The 21,817-nt window shown below is 38.6% G+C and overlaps 1 protein-coding gene across 1 annotated transcript in view; it reads left to right on the top strand.

Moving 5' to 3' along the window:
* Positions 1-21,817, top strand: part of grin1a (glutamate receptor, ionotropic, N-methyl D-aspartate 1a) — a gene marked incomplete at both ends in the record, with an annotated part of 42,513 nt that overhangs the window by 3,614 nt on the left and 17,082 nt on the right. The window contains 12 exons of the mRNA XM_083910365.1: positions 1,210-1,344; positions 3,351-3,527; positions 10,323-10,420; positions 11,718-11,839; positions 13,963-14,137; positions 16,096-16,240; positions 18,582-18,668; positions 18,879-19,014; positions 19,945-20,072; positions 20,151-20,315; positions 21,304-21,422; positions 21,677-21,789. Of these exons, the coding sequence (XP_083766491.1) occupies positions 1,210-1,344; positions 3,351-3,527; positions 10,323-10,420; positions 11,718-11,839; positions 13,963-14,137; positions 16,096-16,240; positions 18,582-18,668; positions 18,879-19,014; positions 19,945-20,072; positions 20,151-20,315; positions 21,304-21,422; positions 21,677-21,789 (1,600 nt within the window). The remainder of the gene's footprint in view (positions 1-1,209; positions 1,345-3,350; positions 3,528-10,322; positions 10,421-11,717; positions 11,840-13,962; positions 14,138-16,095; positions 16,241-18,581; positions 18,669-18,878; positions 19,015-19,944; positions 20,073-20,150; positions 20,316-21,303; positions 21,423-21,676; positions 21,790-21,817) is intronic.

The raw sequence follows: 21,817 nt of genomic DNA, 5'->3' as shown, positions 1-21,817 counted from the left end.
AGGAGGAGGAGATGCCTGCAGCAGTTTTTGTTGACCCAGCATACGGCAGCATCGCTCACGTCCTCGTAATCCACGCGTCCACGTGATCCGTCTCAGTCCACGTCTGTCTGTTCGTCCTCCGGGCTTTACCTCCAACACACACTCTTTCTCAGAGAGACACACGTTAACGACGAGCTAATACGGCAACAAAAGACTGAAAAAAAACGGGCGTTTAATGCTGTCGTTATAGAGCTGGAATAGACGACATTTTAGCTCGTTCTGACGTGGGTTTGTCTCTGTGTTCTTCTGTTTGCAGTGGGAATTTCACGGGGAGACAATTTACTCTTTGTTTTCTTGTATATACATATATATATGTTATATATGTATATATTATATACATTTATATATTTATAAGTGATAAAACTGACAAAAGTCATCAGATTTGGACGTCTTTTATAAAGAGGAGAGGATCATCTGCATAGAGTCGAACAATCGTGAGGAAAAGGGAGCTGAAAATGTTGAATTTGTAAATGTAAACTGTGTTTTTTCCCCTTGAACTTTGAACTCATCGTCCATCTCATGTCCATCTGTCTTAGGCTACTAGCTTAGCTTCATTAAACTGTGACTGTAAATGTGCTGTTTTAGACGCGTCCAGTGAACCGTTGGTCAGATTCACACACGGACGTTCTTTGAATTTCACGGGGAGACAATTTACTCTTTGTTTTCTTATAAATATATGTATGTATATATGACATACATACATATATTTATAAGCGATAACATTGACAAAAGTCATCAGATTTGGAGGTCTTTTATAAAGAGGAGAGGATCATCTGCATAGAGACGAACAATCGTGAGGAAAAAGGAGCAGAAATGCTGAATTTGTAAATGTAAACTGTTTTTTTCCCCTTGAACTTTGAACTCAGCGTCCATCTCATGTCCTTCTGTCTGAGACTACGACCTTAGCATAGCAACCTTAGTGTATATATGTATATATATATATATATATATATATATTTATAAGTGATCAATAACTGACCAAAGTAAACGTCCCTGAGAAAGAAGAATAGACATAATTGAATCCTGTGGTGTGTTTTAAAATGGACGCCCGTGGTTCTCGGTGCGACTGCAGCCTGAAGACACTCTGTCTGAGCCAGTGTCAGAATGACAAATTGTTCTTCTTCTCCATCCTCTTCATCATCATCTTCTTCTTCTTCTGTGTCTCTGCAGGTTTACGCCATCCTGGTGAGTCACCCTCCACAGTCCAATGACCACCTCACGCCCACACCCGTCTCCTACACCGCAGGCTTCTACCGCATCCCAGTGGTGGGACTCACCACCCGCATGTCCATCTACTCTGACAAGGTGAGTGATGGACAAGAGAGAGAGAGAGAGAGAGAGAGAGAGGGAGGGAGTGAGAGAGGGAGAGAGGGAGGAGTTCCCTTGGCGCAGCTTCAAAAGCCTCAGAGATTAAACGTCCCATCAGTCTCCATTAGCCGCGCTGTGATTAAATGAGTTTCCTGCTGAATATTGAAAGACGGTCATTAATTATTCGTGCGACCTCAGCGATGTTTGTGTGAGGCACGAACTGCATCAGTAATAATAATAATATTAATAATAAAATAAAACTAAACGCAGATGGACTCCATCACACCTGAAGCTGAGCATTTAAACACACGTTAAAGGTTTGTTTCTGTCCATTTATGATCAGGTCTGAGTGACTTGTTTTTATCATTTTTACCACGCTTCACTGCATTTTTGTGACAAAAATATTGTCAGATTATTTGTACATTTTTTGAAAAACTAGCCAAATTGGCACATTTTTATGTCGTGTGAATGTCAAAATGGACGCCAAAATTCAAAATGGCCGACTTCCTGTTGAGTTGAAGCCATGGTTACGGTCGACTTTTTTGTTGGTCTTGACCGATAACATCTTCATACCAAGTTTTGGGAAATTTGGTGGAACTCAAAGTACGCCGCAGTCATAGGGCACTTCCTGTTTGAGAGTAAATGAGACTGAAATCAGACTAAATGAGACATAAATGAGACTAAATGAGACAAAAATTAGACTAAATTAGACTAAATGAGACTGAAATGAGACTAAATGAGACATAAATTGGACTAAATGAGACTAAATGAGACAAAAATGAGACTAAATGAGACAGAATTGAGACTAAATGAGACAAAAATGAGACTAAATGAGACTGAAATGAGACTAAATGAGACAAAAATTAGACTAAATGAGACTGAAATGAGACAGAAATGAGACTAAATGAGACTAAATGAGACAAAAATTAGACTAAATGAGACAGAAATGAGACTAAATGAGACTAAATGAGACAAAAATTAGACTAAATGAGACAGAAATGAGACTAAATGAGACAGAAATGAGACAGAAATGAGACTAAATGAGACAGAAATGAGACAGAAATGAAACAGAAATGAGACTAAATGAGACATAAATGAAACAGAATTGAGACTAAATGAGACAGAAATGAGACTAAATGAGACTAAATGAGACAGAATTGAGACTAAATGAGACAAAAATGAGACAAAAATGAGACTAAATGAGACTGAAATGAGACTAAATGAGACAAAAATGAGACTAAATGAGACAGAATTGAGACTAAATGAGACAAAAATGAGACTAAATGAGACAGAAATGAGACTAAATGAGATTGAAATAAGACAGAAATGAGACTTAGTGAGACAAAAATGAGACTAAATGAGACAGAATTGAGACTAAATGAGACAGAATTGAGACTAAATGAGACAAAAATGAGACTGAAATGAGACTAAATGAGACTAAATGAGACAAAAATGAGACTAAATGAGACAGAATTGAGACTAAATGAGACAAAAATGAGACTAAATGAGACAGAAATGAGACTAAATGAGATTGAAATAAGACAGAAATGAGACTGAGACAAAAATGAGACTAAATGAGACAGAATTGAGACTAAATGAGACAAAAATGAGACTAAATGAGACAGAATTGAGACTAAATGAGACAGAATTGAGACTAAATGAGACAGAAATGAGACTGAGACTAAATGAGACTAAATGAGACAGAAATGAGACTGAATGAGACAGAATTGAGACTAAATGAGACAGAATTGAGACTAAATGAGACTAAGTGAGACTAAATGAGACTAAATGAGACAGAAATGAGACTAAATGAGTCAGAAATGAGATTAGATGAGATTAGATGAGACTAAATGAGACAAACTGAGCTGCTTCAGTTCTGTGAGAGGATTCAAGTCCGTGAACACGACACTGAGTCAGTAAAATACTTTGTTCCCTGTGATGTTGTCCTGTTGTTTGTTTCTAACTATTGTTGTTGTTGTTGTTGTTGTTGTTGTCGTCCTCAGAGCATCCACCTGTCCTTCCTGAGGACCGTACCACCTTACTCTCACCAGGCTCACGTTTGGTTCGACCTGATGCGCGAGTTCAACTGGAATCACATCATCCTGATCGTGAGCGACGACCACGAGGGCCGAGCTGCTCAGAAACGCCTGGAGACTTTACTGGAGGAGAGGGAAACAAAGGTGAGACGCTCACACTCTCAGGCTCCGCCCCCCCTTCAAACCCCGCCCCCTCCCCCGCCCTTCCACCAGCTCCACCTCCTCCTGAGTGTGTGTGTGTGTGCGTGTGTGTGTGTGTGTGTGTGTGTGTGGTCACGTGTTGTGTGTCTGCTAACAAACACAGATCCATCCAACAGCGTCTGATGTTTCTAATGTGAAGAGTTTTGTTTCTTTGCTCATCGTCACGTTGCTTTTCTTCATGGTCCAGATGATCGTGTGTCTGTCCACAGCAGTGGAAGCAAATACAGGACTTTAACTCGGGGCTTTGCAAACCATCGCTGACCAAACACCTGAAAGATAGACGAGGGAAACACTTTAAATATGAGCGAACGGCAGCCGAAGCACTGACATTACTCTTTAAAACCATAGAGATATTCAGTATTAACAGTTAACCTTTTGTTTATGTCGTTTTATTTCTTGTTTTTGTCACAAATCGACTCACAAACGAGGTCTTTTGTTATTGTTTTCATTGAGAGAGAGAGACAGAGACCCCTAGTGGCAGAAGCTGCAAACGACTTTCGCTGTTTTTGGCAAACATCACAGTTTTCCTTCATATTCTCAATGTCAGTGCTCACTGTGCTGTGAGCGCCCCCTGCTGCTGACAAGTCTACCATGCCTACGTCACACGTTTCACGTCTTTATCTTCACCGTTAGACAGACTTTTGTAAACCGCTCACTCTCCCGCACAAAAAGGCCACAGAGAAAACCAGTGATTTTAGCTCACAGGGACACAGGAGGTGCTGGTCCTCTGCTGCCTCGTGTGGTCACTTTGTGTCACTGAGTTAAGTCTAAAGTAAATTCACTAAAATCAGTCATTGTAAGTTAGTGATGGAGGCAGCAGTGGATCAACAACTCCTGTGAACTCCTGTGTGCTGTGATGTTAAAATCACTGGTTTACTCTATGGACTTTGGTGTGGGAGAGTGAGTGGTTTACAAAAGTCTGTCTAACAGTGAAGATAAACATGTTCTGAAGATGTAGACTTAAACTGTGACAGCATAGAAAGTTTTAACCCATGAGATTATCATGTTTGTGGATTAAAACTCATATTTTGCAGCTAAAAACACACTCGATCTTATTCTCTCGCTCTTTTCCAGGAGAAAGTTTCTCCTTCAGTCTATTTGTGTGTGTGTGTGCGCGTGTCTGTGTGATTGTGTGTGTGTGTGTCTGTGTGCGTCGGCTTCATTACTGTGAGATTATTGTGTTTACTTTGACTCTCACAGTCACGACGTTCACTCTGGATCGAGTTATTTCTGCCCTTTATTACGAGGAGAGAAAGTGATGATGCATCTACTCTGAGTGTAGCTCTGAGCTGTGTGTGTGTGTGTGTGTGTGTCTGTGTGTGTGTGTGCGTGTGTGTGTGTCTGTGTGTGTGTCTGTGTGTGTGTGTGTGTGTGTGTGTGTGTGTGTGTGTGTGGGTTAGTGAAGAAAGATGATTTTCTCTGAGCCAAAACAGACGAGACTGCAATGATGCATCGTGCCCTTTAGGAAGTAAGGAAGGAAGGAAGGAAAGGAAGGAAAGGAAGAAAGGAAGGAAGGAAGGAAGGAAGGAAGGAAAGGAAGGAAGGAAGGAAAGGAAGGAAGTAAGGAAAGGAAGGAAGGAAGGAAGGAAGGAAGGAAGGAAGGAAGGAAGGAAGGAAGGAAGGAAGGAAGGAAAGGAAGGAAGGAAGGAAGAAAGGAAAGGAAGGAAGAAAGGAAGAAAGGAAGGAAGGAAGGAAGGAAGGAAGGAAAGGAAGGAAGGAAGGAAGGAATTAAGGAAGGAAGGAAGTAAGTAAGTAAGGAAGTAAGGAAGTAAGTAAGGAAATAAGGAAGTAAGTAAGGAAGGAAGTAAGTAAGTAAGGAAGGAAGTAAGGAAGTAAGTAAGTAAGTAAGGAAGTAAGGAAGTAAGGAAGGAAGGAAGTAAGGAAGTAAGGAAGTAAGTAAGGAAGGAAGTAAGGAAGGAAGTAAGGAAGGAAGTAAGTGAAGGTGCTGTGAATGTAATTAATTTCCATAAATGACCTCTGATTATTCCTCTCTCTCTGGGACTCTCTCTCTCTCTCTCTCTCTCTCTCTCTCTCTCTCTCTGGGACTCTCTCTCTCTCTCTCTCTCTCTCTCTCTCTCTCTGCTGTAATTGAGCGTCTGAACTAAATTAGCTTCAGTTCAGAGACGTAATTAAATGTGAGAAGTTGAATCTGTCACAGTTTCTGTGAAGCTCAGGCTCAGAGCTGTGACATCATCAGAGCTGTGACATCATCAGAGCTGTGACATCATCAGAGCTGTGACGTCATCAGAGCTGTGACGTCATCAGGGCTGTGACGTCATCAGAGCTGTGACGTCATCAGAGCTGTGACGTCATCAGGGCTGTGACGTCATCAGAGCTGTGACGTCATCAGAGCTGTGACGTCATCAGAGCTGTGACGTCGTCCATCAACACAAACCGACGATACATTTTAATAACCATTCAAAGGTCGGTGACTCACGCTCCTGCACCAGAGTCGGAGACAAAGACGACACCTGCTTCTCTGAAGCTTCACCAAACATTCACCAGATCAGAGACGATCCAGCTTTTATTTCCTCTCTTCAAACGCGTCAGAGAGAGTTTGAACTGCACTAAAGCCTGGTTTAATCTGGTGCTAAATTAAAGTGTCACATTTGTATTTTATTCCTCAAATAAAAAACTAATCCCACAAAACATGAATGAAAAGGAGCAGAAACTAGAATTATCTGAGATTATTGTCATTGACAGAGAGACAGAGATCATCCTTTATATGGATTTTCTCACTTAGGGCTCGGACTTTGACTTTGACGACGTTTGGGACAGAAATGAGACAGAAATGAGATTAAATGACATTAAATGAGACTAAATAGACAGAAATGATACTACATCAGATTAAATGAGATTAGATTAGACTAAATGAGACAGAAATGAGACTAAATGAGACTAAAATGAGACTGAAATCAGACTAAATGAGATTAAATGAGACTGAAATAAGAAAGAAATTAGACTAAATGAGATTAGATGAGACATAAATGAGACATAAATGAGACTAAATGAGATTAGATTAGACTAAATGAGACTAAAAGAAACTAAATGAGACTAAATGATAATACATGAGATTAGATTAGATTAAATGAGACTAATTAGACAGAAATTAGGCTGCATGAGATTAAATGAGATTAGATTAGACTAAATGAGACAGAAATTAGACTAAATGAGACTAAATGAGACTAAATGAGACTAAATGAGACAAAGTGATCTGCTTCAGTTCTGTGAGAGGATTCAAGGCCGTGAACACGACGCTGAGTCACTTCAGTAAAACACAAAAACACAATTCTAACTAAAGTCATGGCCTGAGTGTTTGTGCCAATTAAACGTGTTTCATTATCATCACTATTTCTTATCAGCGCGTCTCAAATTAGACAGTTTTTACACTAAATGACGTCGTCTCGTACGAACGCGTTGTTAATCTCACGAATGGCTGCATAAACTCAGTGATCTCACACTTTATATTCTGCTTCATGTCTAGTGATTGTGAGTCTGTGACACAATCACTGACGCTGTCGACGCTGTGGGTTTGTAAATCATGAGCAACACGACATGAAATATTAATGAGTGATTTAAAAATAGATCAGTCAGAGATGAAGGTGTTTTGTTTTCATCACATTTGGTCTCATTTGTGCAGTTTAAACACATAACGTGGTTCAAAAAATGTGAAATTACGAGCTCCTGTCGAAGGGCATTTGACTGGTGTTCACCTTAGGGGGCGCTATAGAGCCCTGGAGCAACACACAGGTCCAGGAATTATGAGATTTTCACCTGAGCTCCATTCAAAGTTTGAATTTTTTTTTTTTTTAAATGCAGGGATATACAGTAATAATAATCTGAGGGATTAGCGATAGTCTCCAACAGTCTGAACCACAGTGGGTTCATGTCTGACATCAGGATTATTGATCAGGGTTATTGAGTGGGATTATTGAGTGGGATTATTGATCAGGGTTTTTGAGTGGGATTATTGAGTGGGATTATTGATCAGGGTTATTGAGTGGGATTATTGAGTGGGATTATTGAGTGGGATTATTGAGTGGGATTATTGATCAGGGTTTTTGAGTGGGATTATTGAGTGGGATTATTGATCAGGGTTATTGAGTGGGATTATTGAGTGGGATTATTGATCAGGGTTTTTGAGTGGGATTATTGATCAGGGTTTTTGAGTGGGATTATTGAGTGGGATTATTGATCAGGGTTTTTGAGTGGGATTATTGATCAGGGTTATTGAGCGGGATTATTGAGTGGGATTATTGATCAGGGTTTTTGAGTGGGATTATTGAGTGGGATTATTGATCAGGGTTTTTGAGTGGGATTATTGAGTGGGATTATTGATCAGGGTTTTTGAGTGGGATTATTGATCAGGGTTATTGAGCGGGATTATTGATCAGGGTTATTGAGTGGGATTATTGACTGGGATTATTGAGCGGGATTATTGATCAGGGTTATTGACTGGGATTATTGAGCGGGATTATTGAGTGGGATTATTGATCAGGGTTATTTAGTGGGATTATTGACTGGGATTATTGAGCGGGATTATTGATCAGGGTTATTGAGTGGGATTATTGACTGGGATTATTGATCAGGGTTATTGACTGGGATTATTGAGCGGGATTATTGAGTGGGATTATTGATCAGGGTTATTTAGTGGGATTATTGACTGGGATTATTGATCAGGGTTATTGAGCGGGATTATTGAGCGGGATTATTGAGTGGGATTATTGATCAGGGTTATTGACTGGGATTATTGACTGGGATTATTGAGTGGGATTATTGAGCAGGGTTATTGAGCAGGATTATTGATCAGTGTTATTGACTGGGATTATTGACTGGGATTATTGAGCGGGATTATTGATCAGGGTTATTGAGCGGGATTATTGACTGGGATTACTGAGCGGGATTATTGACTGGGATTATTGATCAGGGTTATTGAGCGGGATTATTGATCAGGGTTATTGACTGGGATTATTGACTGGGATTATTGAGCGGGATTATTGAGTGGGATTATTGAGCGGGATTATTGATCAGGGTTATTGACTGGGATTATTGACCGGGATTATTGAGTGGGATTATTGACTGGGATTATTGACTGGGATTATTGAGCGGGATTATTGATCAGGGTTATTGACTGGGATTATTGACTGGGATTATTGAGCGGGATTATTGAGCGGGATTATTGGTGTGTGTGACGTTTGCAAAGCCCTGTGCGTTAAAGGTCCCACGTTTGAAGCAGGAAAGTGCAGATGTGTTGGAATGCTTTACTGCCCTCCATTTTCAACTGTTTATAATATTTTTCTGTGTCTGCATATTTTCTCTGTGCACATTACTCATCAGAATAAAAAAAGGAACTATGAAAACCTCGACCAACTGTCCTATGACAACAAGCGAGGACCTAAGGTATATTTGCATGGTCAATGCACGCCGCCCACCAACTTTCCAAATGTAGCAACTAGAAACCAGCTCGAACCAGTCACCACCAGCCGAACCCAGAAATCCTCCTCCTCCTCCCGGTAGCACGTCCTTCATTCTTTAAGTTCTTTACCTTTTAAAAACCTATCATTTATTTTTACTGAAGAATGATGATTTTGTGATGAAAAGATTTTCGGTCATTTCAGATTAAAAAAAAAAAAAAAAAAAAAATCAGTGAACTGCGCCCCCTGCTTTTTTATTTTTATTTTTTAAATCATTTTTATTTTGTCCTTTAATAAAAGAAATGCATGCAACTGACAACACACACACACACACACACACACATGCACAGACACGCAAACACCTGCACATTCACATTCACAGACACACACACACACCTGCACATTCACAGACACACACATCTGCACATACATACATGCACGCACACACACACACACACACACACTCACATACATACATGCACGCACACACATACTGTACATGCACAGACACACACGCACATGCATGCACGCACGCACACACACACATACACATATATACACATATACATACATGCACGTGCACACACACACACACACACACACACGTACATGCACGCGCACATACATTCATGCACACACACACACACACACACACACACACACACACACACACACACACACACACACACACACACACACACACACACACACACACACACACACACACACACAACAGTCATTGGAGAAGCCGTAGTTTTGGGACGGAGCCGTTTTCCCAGAATCCTCCTCCCGTCCTGTAGCTCTTACTTCCCTCGCTGTATTTTCTTTAAAAATTTTAATTTTTATTTTCTAATGTTTGAGTTTGTTTTTGTCGGGGGGTAAACGACGTCACCCTCACTCCCCCTTCACCTGTTTTCAGTTCCTGGTTGCATTGACCTTCTTCTTCCCTCGACCTAACACATGCACGTTCTTCTCTGGAGCCTTGAAAACCCTCAGTTTGCATGCAAACAAATGCAAAAGCTTTTTTTTTTTATTATTATTATTATTATTATTATTATTATGGATTTTTTTTTTTTTTTTTTAGTTCAGCCGGTTCCCCTGGATCGCTTTTCCCTTTTTTTTTTTTTTTTTGTAATCTCTCCCTCCCGTTTTCAAACAAAATGGGCTGAGCTGGCAGCGATCAGGTAACGATGCAGCAGCAGCAGCAGCAGCAGCAGCAGCAGCAGCAGCAGCAGCAGCAGCATGATGATGATGGTGATGATGATGAAGGGCTCACAGGGAGGCAGGAGTAGCTGGCTTGACCTTTCTTATGCCCTGATCACAGGCAGAGAAAGTCCTCCAGTTCAGCCAGGACACAAACTTAACTGCTCTGCTGCTGGAGGCCAAAGAGCTGGAGGCCAGAGTCATCATTCTGTCCGCCAGGTGAGACGCTCGTCCAGCAGGTAATCTGTCTGTAATCTGTCTGTAATCTGTCTGTAATCTGTCTGTAATCTGTCCGTGAAGGTCCTCAGTCCTCATTTATAACTTTATCACATCATTTATTTGAACCATGTTTGCACAGATAACACTTTTCTCCCAGGATGGAATGATACTCGAGTATCTGCTGATACTGAATATTTATGCCCCACCAGTCATGCCGAGTACTTACTTAATAAAACCATGACAGCAACAGGGATTGTTTTGAAAAACACATTTACTGAGCCTCACTTTGACTGTGAACAAAATACAACAGATATCACGACTTTGTGATAAAATCGTGATTAATTTTGTATCATGACTTGAATATTGCGACAATATCGTATCGCGATTAAATATCATGACTTAAATATCGGGATCATATTATATCGTTACGTAAATATCGTGATAATATCGTATCATCACTTCAATATCATGATAAGAACATTGTTTCTTAAATATCGTGATAATATTGTGTTATGATTAAATATCGCAATAATATCTTATTGTGATAATATCGTATTGTGATTGAATAGCATGACTTAAATATTGTGATAATATCATATTGTCACTTAAATATCATGATAATATCGTATCGGTGCTTAAATATCACAACTTAAATATTGTGATAATATCGTATTGTGATTGAATAGCACGACTTAAATATTGTGATAATATATCGTGACTTACATATTGTGATAATATATTGTTTCTTAAATATCATGATAATATCGTATAGGTACTTACAATATCACAACTTAAATACTGTGATAATATTGTATCATGATTAAATATCGTGATTAAATATCATGATAATATATCGTTTCTTAGATATGATAATTCAAATATCGTGATAATAACGTATTCTGATGAAATCTCGTATTGTGATGAAATATCGTATGGTGATTAAAGATCGTATGGTGATTAAATATCGTATGGGATTAAAGATCGTATTGTGATTAAATATCGTATTGTGATTAAATATCGTATTGTGATTAAATATCGTATCGTGATTAAATATCTTGATATTTAATACGATAACAGCAGCAGGAATTCTTTTGAAAACAAATTTTATGACCCCGACTTTGACTGCGAACAATTATTATTACGACATTTATTATTATTATTATTATTATATAATATTTAAAGGTTTACAGTGTAATGACTGTATCTGTGTGTGTGTTGCAGTGAGGATATTATTATAATAATTATATAATATTTAAAGGTTTACGGTGTAACATCTGTATCTGTGTGTGTGCTACAGTGAGGAAGACGCTGCAGCGGTTTACAAGGCGGCGCGTTTCCTCAACATGACGGGATCAGGCTACGTTTGGCTGGTGGGCGAGAGAGAGATGTCGGGTAAAGCCCTGAGTGAGGCGCCAGACGGTACGCACACACACACACACACACACAGGGTCGACCGTGTCATGGTTTGTTTGTTTGTTTGTTTGTTTGTTTGTTGTTGTTTGTTTGTTTGTCTGAGCCTTTAAACGTTGAAGCTTCCACAGCTTAAAGGTTTAAATGAGCTCTGTGTCCACACACACACACACAGAGTGTTGAAAGGTGAATTGATATGAATGTTTCCAGTGATTGAAGGTGATGTTTGCAGCAGGTAACTCACGCTTCATGGTAAGAAACAGCAGACTTTTATTATTCTCTCTGTTCACAGTCTGTTTGCTCACAAACACTCCAGCGTCTTTTCCTCAGTCACTGAAACACAAGCACAACCCTGAAGTCTCTGAGTTGTTGATTTGTGTATTTGTGTATTTGTGTATTTGTCCTGTGTCTTCTTCTGTCTGATGAACCCGACTGCGATCAGAAAACTTAGCTGAAGTTGGATTATTCAGTGTTAGGGCCGTCACTGTCTGTTTCTTAAACATTCTTAATCATTATTTTGGTTATAAACCAGCTGAAATACAGGCTCTTGCAATATTGTGATAATATCGTATCGTGACTTAAGTATCGTGATAATATATCGTGACTTAAGTATCGTGATAATATATCGTGACTTAAGTATCGTGATAATATCGTATCGTGAGTTAAATATCGGGATAATATATCATAATAATATCGTATTGTGACTTAAATATTGTGATAATATCGTATCGTGACTTAAGTATCGTGATAATATATCATGACTTAAGTATCGTGATAATAAACCGTGACTTAAGTATCGTGATAATATATCGTGACTTAAATATCATGATAATATCGTATTGTGAGTTAAATATCTGGATAATATATCATGATATTATTGTATTGTGTCTAAAATATAGTGATAATATCGTATTGTGGCTTAAATATCGCGATAATATATTGTGACAAATATCGTATTTTGACTTAAAAATCATGATAATATCGTAACGTGGCCTAAATATTGTGATAATATATCGTGACTTAAATATCGTGATAATATATCGTGACTTAAATATCGTGATAATATCGTATTGTGACTTAAATATCCTGATAATATCGTATTGTGACTTAAATATCGTGATAATATCGTATAGTGACTTAAATATTGTGATAATATCTTATCGTGACTTAAATATCGTGATAATATTATATCGTGACTTAAATATCGTGATAATATCGTATCGTGACTTAAATATTGTGATAATATCATATTGTAACTTAAATATCGTGATAATATTGTATTGTGACTTAAATATTGTGATAATATCGTAGCGTGGCTTAAGTATCGTGATAATATCGTATTGTGGCTTAAATATCGTGGGAATATCATATTGTGACTTAAATATTGTAATAATATAATATGGTGACTTAAATATCGTTATAATATCGTATTGTGACTTAAAAATTGTGATAATATCGTATTGTGACTTAAATATCGTGATAATATATTGTGGCTTAAATATTGTGATAATATATCGTGACTTAAATATCGTGATAATATCGTATTGTGATTTAAAAATTGTGATAATATCGTATTGTGACTTAAATATCGTGATAATATCTCGTGGCTTGAATATTGTGATTATATATCGTGACTTAAAAATCACGATATCCTACCGTGGCTTAAATATTATGACTTAAATATCGTAATAATATCGTATCGATTGTCCGCTTTTCCATTTTCAAAGTGTATTTCAGTCCAAGCCTGGCCCACAGCGCCCTCTGCTGGCTCATATATATATGAATGACTTCAGATGGTCAGATGACAGTGACAGTCCTGGATGATGTGTCTGTGTTTGCTCTCACCGCTGATGTTTTTCCTGAGCCGATGAATCTGACGACAGAAAAGATCCAACTTCAAGCGACGCTTTACACACACGCTGTGAAAAAGGTCAGCAAAGGTCACAAAACGGATCTTTATTCGGGCCGATTTTTTTCTCGTTGTAAATGTGCAGAAAAAACGAGCACGGAGGATCTGACCTTTACTCAGGGTGTGTAGAGCGGACGCTCTGTAGGTTTTCTGTCCAGACAGAGAGCGAAGGTTACGTTTCACACCAGTGATTTTGTCTCCTGTCGAACCTGCTCGGCCTCAGGTCTGATCGGCCTCCAGCTCATCAACGGGAAGAACGAGTCGGCTCACATCAACGACGCCGTGGCCGTGGTGGCTCAGTCCATCCAGGAACTCTTTGAGAAGGAAAACATCACCGAGCCGCCGAGAGGATGCGTGGGCAACACCAACATCTGGAAAACGGGGCCTCTCTTTAAAAGGTAAGAAAATATGCTTATTTATTCTGGATTATTTTACCAAATAACATACAGGATAAATGCCACACTCTTAGAAATAAAAGTGCGACGTAGTATTGTGTCTTAAATATCGTGATAATATCGTATCGTGGCTTAAATATCGTGATAATATCGTATTGTGACTTAAATATCGTGATAATATCGTATCGTGGCTTAAATATCGTGATAATATCGTATTGTGGCTTAAATATCGTGGGAATATCGTATTGTGGCTTAAATATCGTGATAATATTGTATCGTGACTTAAATATTGTGATATCTTATTGTGACTTAAATATCATTATAATATCGTAACGTCGCTTAAATATCGTGATAATATATCGTGACTTAAATATTGTGATAATATCGTATTGTGACTTAAATATCGTGATAATATCGTATTGTGACATAAATATCGTGATAATATCATATTTTGACTTAAATATTGTGATAATATCGTATTGTGATATAAATATTGTGATAATATCGTATTGTGACTTGAATGTTGTGATAATACCGTATTGTGACTTAAAAATCATGATAATATCGTATTGTGACTTAAATATCGTGATAATATCGTGGCATAAATATCGGGATAATATCGTATTTTGACTTAAATGTGATAATATCGTATTGTGACTTAAATATCGTGATAATATCGTGACATAAATATCTTGATAATATCGTATTGTGACATAAATATCGCGATAATATAGTATTTTGACTTAAATATTGTGACAATATTGTATTGTGACTTAAAAATCATGATAATATTGTGATATTGTATCATGACTTAAATGTGATAATATCGTATTGTGACTTAAATATCGGGAAAGGGTTTTTCCAGAAGCAAATGGTTCCAGGTAGAACCTCAGCCCTGGTAGAAGAACACTTTTGGAACCCTTATTTCTAAGAGTGTATAAGGACTTCTTAATGTTCTTCTTTCAAGAAGCAACGGAAAAACATTGTGTGGCAATAAAGACGATGTCTACGTCACATGATCACGTCTTTATCTCACTGTTAGACAGACTTTAACAACAGGAAACTGAAGTTTCCCGTAGAGAAAATCAGTGCTTTTAGCTCACAGGTCCTCTGCTGCCTCTTGTGGTCACTTTGTGTCACTAAAATAAACCAAAATGAAGTATTTTAAAAGCCGAATTGACAGGATAAGTAATTGTAAGTTAGTGATGGAGGCAGCAGTGGATCAACAACTCCTGTGAACTCCTGTGTGCTGTGATGTTAAAAATCACTGATTTTCTCTATGGGCTTTGGTGTGGGAGAGTGAGTGGTTTACAAACTTCAGTTTCAAGGAAAAAAACGATTTTAAACTAATTCAATTAACCTCAGCTTAAGTCTACGACATCTTAAGAACGTGTTCACGTCTTTATTTCACTGTTACACAGACTTTTTCTTGTGTTTGTAAACCGCTCACTCTCCCACACCAAAGCCCATAGAGAAAATCAGCATCATCACAGGAACACAGCAGCTGCAGGTCCTCTGCTGCCTCGTGTGGTCACTAAAATAAACCAAACTGAAGTATTTTAAAAGCGATGGAGGCAGCAGTGGATCAACAACTCCTGTGAACTTAAAATCACTGGTTTTCTCTATGGACTTTGGTGTGTTTTGTGACGTGTCTAATGTGTGTGTGTGTGTTTTCCTGCACTCGCAGCACAGTCAGCACTTCATAAATAATGAATGTTGCTGTGATTTGTTTTTAACGATAAGAGGACGATGTCAGTTTAACGCTAACGTCATTAAACATCCGTCACGTCCGGATCTTCGCGTTCAGCTGTTCTGCACAAAACGATTCACAGTAAAAAAAAAAAAAAAGTCAGCGTTGCGTTTGTTAAACTGCGACACACACCATGAATCCAGCGTGTCGCGCTCTAACTGCTCCCCCGTGTCGCGCTCTAACTGCTCCCCCGTGTGTCGCTCGCCCTCAGGGTGCTGATGTCGTCTAAATACCCAGAAGGCCTCACAGGACGAGTGGAGTTCAACGATGACGGCGACAGGAAGTACGCCCACTACAGCATCCTCAACTACCAGAAGAGTCGCCTCATTCAAGTGGGCGTTTACAACGGAACACAGGTGAGCTGAGGCGGCAACGACTCGCTGATATCGTATCGTGACTTAAATATCGTGACTTAGGTATCGTGATAATATTGTATCGTGACTTAAATGTTGTGAGTGAAATATCGTATTATGACCTAAATATCATGATAAGTAACGTGACTTAAAAATTGTGATAATATTGTATCATGATTTGAATATCGTGACTTAAATATCGTATTATGACCTTAATATCGTGAAGTATTGTGATATTGTGATATCATGACTTAAATGTGATAATATCATATCATGACTTAAATATCGTGACTTAGGTATCGTGACAATATTGTATCATGATTTAAATGTTTTGAGTGAAATATCGTATTATGACCTAAATATCGTGATAAGTAATGTGACTTAAATATTGTGATAATATTGTATCATGATTTAAATATCGTGACTTAAATATCGTATTATGACCTTAATATTGTGAAGTATTGTGATATTGTGATATCATGACTTAAATGTGATAATATCATATCATGACTTAAATATCGTGACAAGTATTGTGATATCGTATTGTGATTTAAATATCGTGATAATATTGTGATATTGTATCATGACTTAAATGTGATAATATCATATCATGACTTAAATATAGTGATAATATCGTATTGTGGCTTAAATATCGTGATAATATTGTGATATTGTATCATGACTTAAATGTGATAATATCGTATTGTGACTTAAATATCGGGATAATATTGTGATATTGTATCATGACTTAAATGTGATAATATCCTATTGTGACTTAAATATCGTGATAATATTGTGATATTGTATCATGACTTAAATGTGATAATATCATATCTTGACTTAAATATCGTGACAATATCCTATTGTGACTTAAATATCGTGATAATATTGTGATATTGTATCATGACTTAAATGTGATAATATCATATCATGACTTAAATATCGTGACAATATCCTATTGTGACTTAAATATCGTGATAATATTGTGATATTGTATCATGCCTTAAATGTGATAATATATCATGACTTAAATATTGTGACAATATCCTATTGTGACTTAAATATCGTGATAATATTGTGATATTGTATCATGACTTAAATGTGATAATATCATATCATGACTTAAATATCGTGATAATATCGTATTGTGACTTAAATATCGTGATAATATTGTGATATTGTATCATGACTTAAATGTGATAATATCATATCATGACTTAAATATCGTGATAATATCGTATTGTGACTTAAATATCGTGATAATATTGTGATATTGTATCATGACTTAAATGTGATAATATCATATCATGACTTAAATATCGTGACAATATCCTATTTTGACTTAAATATCGTGATAATATTGTGATATCGTATCAAGGAAAACCTTCTTTCACGTCCACGTTCTCCTCTTGTTTGCGTCCACTTTCTTCTTTCTACCAAAAACCAAAGGTCTAAATGAGTTGAAGAACAGAAGTTTCAGCTCACAGTGTGTTATTTTACTAGGTTGTTGTGTTCTGACATGTTGTACCTGGACATTCAAACCCACTTCTCTATTCTTAGCCCAGTGCTCTTCATGTAGGACAAGTCTTTATTTCTGTGACTCAACCAGCAGCAAGAAAACAGCACTGCTCCACTTTATTTAGATTTAACACAGAAATAAACATCTCTTCATTAAATGAATGATTTAAGTCCATCAGCTCATGGCAAGATTCCAGTGCTGCACACAGGAAGTGGTTCTGTTTACATCAAGTCAGCAGCAACATTACTTTATAACTTAATTACTTACTTACTTTCTTCTTGGCTCCACCCACTTCTGCTAAATATCGTGCTAATCTCATATTGTGACTTTAATATCGTGATAATATTGTATTGTGAGTGACTTAAATATCGTGATAATATCGTATTGTGACTTAAATATCGTGATACTCTCATATTGTGACTCAAATATTGTCATAATATCGTATTCTGACATATATATCGTGATAATGTCATATTGTGACATACATATTGTATTGTGACATAAATATCGTGATCATATTGTATTGTGATATATATCGTGATAATGTCATATTGTGACATAAATATCGTGATAATATCGTATTGTGACACAGATATCGTGATAATATCGTATCGTTAATTAAATATGGTAACATAAGCGCTGATGTGTGGTTATATAAAGCTAATTAATGTTCACCCACGGCGTTAGAGCTTCATCATCATCATCATCATCATCAGCAGCAGCATGTCGCCTGTCAACATTACTTTATACTCACCCTGTGTGTGTGTGTGCGTGTGTGTGTGCGTGTGTGTGTGCGTGTGTGTGTGTGTGTGTGTGTGTGTGTAGGTGGTAATGAACAATCAGAGGAAGATCATCTGGCCTGGAGGAGAGACAGAGAAACCACAGGGCTTCCAGATGTCCACTCGACTGAAGGTAACATGACACAAACACACTATGTGTGTGTGTGTGTTTGTGCATGAGCTCAGTCAAACATGATCCACAGAGACACACACACACACACACACACACACATTTAACGCAACACTACAAGTCCCTGGTTGTCAGTTGTTCTTATATGGAGATCCTGATGTGATGTCACTGATGTCACTGTGATGTCTCTGTGATGTCACTGTGTGTCTGTAGATCGTGACCATTCACCAGGAGCCGTTTGTCTACGTGAAGCCCACTATGCCAGACGGCACCTGTCACGAGGAGATGACCTTAAACGGAGTCTTGATTAAAAAGGTCATCTGTACTGGACCTAATGAGACCATCCCAGGTAACTGACCACACCATTAGTCTGACTACTGTGTTTACTGTGTTAGTCTGACTACTGTGTTTACTGTGTTAGTCTGACTACTGTGTGTACTGTGTTAGTCTGACTACTGTGTTTTCTGTGTTAGTCTGACTACTGTGTTAGTCTGACTACTGTGTTTACTGTGTTAGTCTGACTACTGTGTTTACTGTGTTAGTCTGACTACTGTGTTTACTGTGTTAGTCTGACTACTGTGTTTACTGTGTTAGTCTAACTACTGTGTTTACTGTGTTAGTCTGACTACTGTGTTTACTGTGTTAGTCTGACTACTGTTTACTGTGTTAGTCTGACTACTGTGTTTACTGTGTTAGTCTAACTACTGTGTTTACTGTGTTAGTCTAACTACTGTGTTTACTGTGTTAGTCTGACTACTGTGTTAGTCAGATTACTGTGTTTACTGTGTTAGCCTGACTACTGTTAGTCTGATTACTGTGTTAACTGTGTTAGTCTGACTACTGAGTTAGTCTGACTACTGAATTAGTCTGATTACTGTCTTAGTCTGATTACTGTGGTAGTCTGACTACTGTGTTTACTGTGTTAGTCTGATTACTGTGTTAGTTTGACTACTGAGTTAGTCTGACTAGTTTTAGTCTGATTACTGTGTTAGTCTGATTATTGTGTTAGTCTGATTACTGTGTTAGTCTGACTACTGTGTTTACTGTGTCAGTCTGATTACTGTGTTAGTTTGACTACTGAGTTAGTCTGACTAGTTTTAGTCTGATTACTGTGTTAGTCTGATTATTGTGTCAGTCTGATTACTGTGTTAGTTTGATTACTGCATTAGTCTGATGACTGTGTTGGTCTGATTATTGTGTTAGTCTGATTATTGTGTTAGTCTGATTACTGCGTTAGTCTGATTACTGTGTTATTCTGACTGTGTTTTTCTTTTGTCAGGTCGACCGACCGTTCCTCAGTGTTGTTATGGATTCTGCATCGATCTGCTGATCAAACTTGCGATGACCATGAACTTCACCTACGAGGTTCACCTGGTGGCTGATGGGAAATTCGGAACGCAGGAGCGGGTCAGTTTTCGTTTATCGACGAATCACCGTATGTATTTTTTGCACACTTTCAAACGGAGGCTTCTGCTACGACCGCAGGTAAACAACAGTAACAAGAAGGAGTGGAACGGCATGATGGGAGAGCTGCTGGGCGGACTGGCCGACATGATCGTGGCGCCGCTGACGATAAACAACGAGCGAGCTCAGTACATCGAGTTCTCCAAACCCTTCAAATACCAAGGCCTCACCATCCTGGTGAAAAAGGTCAGTGGTGGAATCACAAATATATGTCGTTTGTCTTTCAGCACAAAGTAGAAACACAATGTGTGCGACTGTTTTTAGTAGAAATGATGTGATGACACACGGAGGTCGTTTACCTGACAAAGGCCTCCATCAATTTCCCCCCTCTTTCCAGTCGATCATAGCTGAAGTGGAACATTCCTAATATCAACACCATTGACTCCTTCGAAAAAAAAAGGTGTTATACGTAGAGGCAGCAATACATCGAAATGTATTTCAAAATAAAATACCACATACCCAACTACTAAATGTATCAAAATAAACTTAAATGCCAAAACGCCCAAGATATTTAATTTGGCAAAATGTGGAGGTCAGCTCTGGTGAAAGTGCGATATTTTGGCGTAGTTCCCAGACCTGTGCGTTGCTCAAGGGCTCTATAGCGCCACCTAAAGTTAAAATTGGCAAAGAGGCAAAATTGAGCTCCACCGAATTTCCCCAAAACTCGACGTGAAGATGTTCTCGCCCAAGACGAACAAAAAAGTCGACCGTAACCGTGGCCTCACCGCAACAGGAAGTTGGCCATTTTGAATTTTGCCGTCCATACTGGAAAAAAACGCGCCAATTTGTACGAGACACATCAAAGGTGAAAATTTTGTCAAAAGGTTTTGCGGAATTGGCGTGGACACGGCAACCTTTCTGCGTTTTGGTAAATTTTGACCATTCGCCACCAAACAGGAAGTGCCCTATGACCTACATTGGCGTTCCACCGAATTTTCTGAAACTTGGTGTGAAGATGTTCTCGACCAAGACAAACAAAAAAGTCGACCGTAACCATGGCCTCAACTCGACAGGAAGTCGGCCATTTTGGAGATTTACCTCCTACCTAAAATGAGTTTGAGACTTCCAATTCCAAATTGAGGTCAGGGAACTGCTTGTGTTGGGACTCATGATAGTTTTTATTCTTATGATTTTTATTTCCGGTCAATAACGTTGTGCGTTTGTGTGTTTTCAGGAAATCCCTCGCAGTACACTGGACTCGTTCATGCAGCCCTTCCAGAGCACACTGTGGCTGCTGGTGGGTCTGTCGGTGCATGTGGTGGCGGTGATGCTTTACCTACTAGACCGGTTCAGGTACAAGGGGGTCCCTATGTGTGTGTCCCTGTGTGTGTGTCCCTGTGTGTGTGTCCCTGTGTGTGTGTCCCTGTGTGTGGGTCCCTATGTGTGTGTCCCTGTGTGTGTGTCCCGGTGTGTGTGTCCCTGTGTGTGTCCTTCTACGTCCTTCTACGTCCCCGTCCTCCAGCCCTTCCTGCCCGGGGTCGTCATGGGGGGAGTTTGTTTTCTCACTTGTTCTCTTGCAACCCTCCTCACCAATGTCTCCACTCCAGCCCGTTTGGAAGATTTAAAGTAAACAGTGAAGAAGAAGAAGAGGACGCCCTCACACTATCGTCGGCCATGTGGTTCTCCTGGGGAGTGCTGCTGAATTCTGGGATAGGAGAAGGTGAGGAGGTTGTTCGGTCAAAGTCACG

The sequence above is a fragment of the Microchirus variegatus genome (assembly GCF_963457635.1).
Source record: "Microchirus variegatus genome assembly, chromosome: 1".
Lineage (NCBI taxonomy): Eukaryota > Metazoa > Chordata > Actinopteri > Pleuronectiformes > Soleidae > Microchirus > Microchirus variegatus.
Note: the sequence above shows the minus strand (reverse complement) of the source record. Positions and strands in the feature narration are given on the sequence as shown.